This window comes from Haemorhous mexicanus, chromosome Z, assembly GCF_027477595.1.
Source record: "Haemorhous mexicanus isolate bHaeMex1 chromosome Z, bHaeMex1.pri, whole genome shotgun sequence".
NCBI lineage: Eukaryota > Metazoa > Chordata > Aves > Passeriformes > Fringillidae > Haemorhous > Haemorhous mexicanus.
The window spans coordinates 75,352,966-75,355,558 of record NC_082381.1 but is presented as its reverse complement, the minus strand read 5'-3'; the positions used below and the strand labels follow the sequence as shown (position 1 = coordinate 75,355,558).

The window sequence follows — 2,593 nt, the reverse complement described above, 5'->3', positions numbered from 1 at the left end:
CGCGTGCCCCTCAGTCCTTCCGGGTTGGCGAGCACGGGCCCGCCCCCGCCCCGCCCCAAGGTCGGTCGGAGCCGCGGCGGCGGCACCGCGGTTGGGAGCGCGGCGTCGTGCAGGGCTGCGGCGGTACGTGTGCGCGCGCGGCGGTGTGCGGAGCTCTCTGTGGAGGCCCGTGGAGCGGGGGCTGTGCGGCCTCGGTGCGCGCTCGGTGCGGAGCTGCGGGAGGAGCGTGTGCGGAGCTCCGCGCGGGGCGTGTGCGCCGCGTCGTGAGGGGCTGCGCCGGCACCGCCTCATTCTCCTGGTGCGTGTGGGGGCCAGCTGCTGGTGGGGAGAAGAGAGCGGTGCCACGCTGTCGGGGGGAAGGAAGGGAGGGAGGGAGGGAACGAGCGTGGCGGGACGGACGTGCGGGGGGAGGCAGGTGGCCCCGGGAAGGGGCCCTCGGGAGCGGGGAGGTGGCGGCGGCTGTGGGATGTCCCCCGAGCGGGGACAGTGCATGGCGGGGGACGAGCCGCCCGCCCAAGGTCGTTCGGTGGCCGCGGGCTATAAATAGCGACGGGAGAGAAAAGGGGCCTCTGTCTCGGGGGCCCGGCGGGATTTCGGGAGAAGAGCACATTCCCGGCCCCTCTGCCCGCTGCCCGGGGTGTCCCGCCCCGAGTGTGTGCTCTGCTGCGCCTCCCGAGAGCCTGCAAGCTGTGTCCCACCCAGGATGACTCTTGAGGGAGCTGTGGCACGGGTTGGAGTCGTTTGTTTGGTACCTTGAGGCGCCGAAGTTTTCCCGTACCAAAATTCCCGTTTTAAAGCAACGGTGGAAAGAGAAAATGACCTTGAGTCGCAGAAATACCATCCTAGGTCGGCCGGTCACGCCAGTTGCTTCGGTTAAGAGCTGTCTTACTTAATTTGGAAAAAAAATAGATTTTTTTCCTACCCTGAAAGATAAAGGTGGTGAGGAATGATTGTCTCGTGGCTACTGGCAGTCGACTGGTTCTAAACCTGCTGCGTTTACATGCCTTCTGTCCAGTGTCATTAATAACTCTTGATTTGTTTTCACATTTGCTGTAGGGGTTCCATACGTGGCAAGGAATTTGTTGTGAGCTCTGGGTGCAATGGCGAGCCTTCTGCGTGTTGCTGTGAGTGGATGCCCAGCTCCTGTTTTAGGCAATGTGTTCCCGCCGAAGGCGTGTTCCGCAAAGGTGCTGTGCTTGCGCATGTTTAGAACCCACCAGGTGCTTGGGTCTCAGGCCAAAGCCAGGCAAGCTCCAAAGCCAGGTAAATTGATGAAAGTACTGTAAGCAATGTTTTATTTTAAAACATGAATTTAAATGGTTTCTTTCTTTTTTCTTTCTTTCAGATCTGCATTAGTACAGAAAAGACTTAAAATAGAAAGAACACTCTTAAATCATGTCAGCAGCATACTTGAGTCAGTTGCAGCACAATTTTAGACTGGCTTTATAGGGCTTATGCAGAAGGTGTTTGTGTTTATTATGAATACTTTGGATCCAATAGTTTTTGTGGTTAGAGGGTTTGAGCTACTGCTAATACTTTTCTTGCTTGAAGGAAGTGTTTAAATAAATGCTTTTCTTAGTTCAAATCCTGAGTTCCCCGCTAGTTTTGGTAGTGCAGCTCTTTGCATGCATATGAGAGAAAGTACAGACCTCACAAGACAGTACCTGCCAGCATGAGTGTATGTAGACGTTATTATCCCATCATAAAAAAAATCTCTAAACTTTGTTTAGGAAACACTTACATTGTATCGCTTTGAAAAACTCTTGATATGTATCTTCATATGTAGGCTTTGTTAGTGGGTTTGCACAAATTGCATTTCAGCAGATAATGGACAAGTTCAGGTATTTTCAGGAAAAAAAAAGAAACTGGGCAAGGGGGCACTCTTTTTTCCAGTTTCTAATATGAGCCTGGTACATGAAGATCAGAACTGACAATTTTTTTCTCTATTCTATACTGTATATAACCTGACAGTTGGAAGGAAGACTGAGGAATACCTAATGCAGGTTTAATGCTATTTTTGCCCATTATTACTGAATGGATCATGTGTCCCTTGGAATTTAGAGACCCTGCTTTTGTGCAGATGTAGGATCTTGGTCTGCAAAAGATTGTTGTGGAGAGTTGGACTGATTGAACACATGACATTTGGTTCTTCCAAATGTAGACAGTAGGTAACTGCATTAGGTACTTGAGAGTATAAGGAGAGTAGTGCTGTTGGAAGCAGAAGTGTCTGGTTGTGAAAACACGGGACACAAAAGTAGCATGTAGTAGTTCAGAGAAGCCTGTGTTGTGTAGAATTTGTGGCAGTACTAACAGTAGATGGTGCACTTTGTGGTCCTTTCAGCTTGGTGACTGAAGATTTTGGAACTTCTGAAGAAATGTCATGAAGGGAAGTTTCTTTACTCTGAGGTCTCCTGATAAATCTATATCGCAGTAGTGTGCTGAAACCAGAATGTCTTTGATAGATTTGAGATGCTCTCAAATTTTTTTCCACGTTAAATATCAGAATGAAAGAGAAATCTGTCAGTCTTCATATGGCAGATTGTCCCTTGGTTGGGAGCATAAACTGGAACATAGGAAACTAGGTTCAAAGTTC

The 2,593-nt window shown here is 49.9% G+C and overlaps 1 protein-coding gene across 2 annotated transcripts in view; it reads left to right on the top strand.

Moving 5' to 3' along the window:
• The first annotated feature begins 42 nt into the window (after positions 1-42).
• NNT (nicotinamide nucleotide transhydrogenase) overlaps positions 43-2,593 on the top strand; it is a 43,049-nt gene continuing 40,498 nt past the window's right edge. The window contains exons 1-2 of one of the 2 annotated variants that reach the window (XM_059836863.1): positions 43-123; positions 1,057-1,263. In XM_059836863.1, the coding sequence (XP_059692846.1) occupies positions 1,101-1,263 (163 nt within the window). In that variant the 5' untranslated portion in view covers positions 43-123; positions 1,057-1,100. Of the gene's footprint in view, positions 299-1,056; positions 1,264-2,593 lie in introns of both variants that reach the window. The other variant, XM_059836862.1, reaches the window with a different exon arrangement.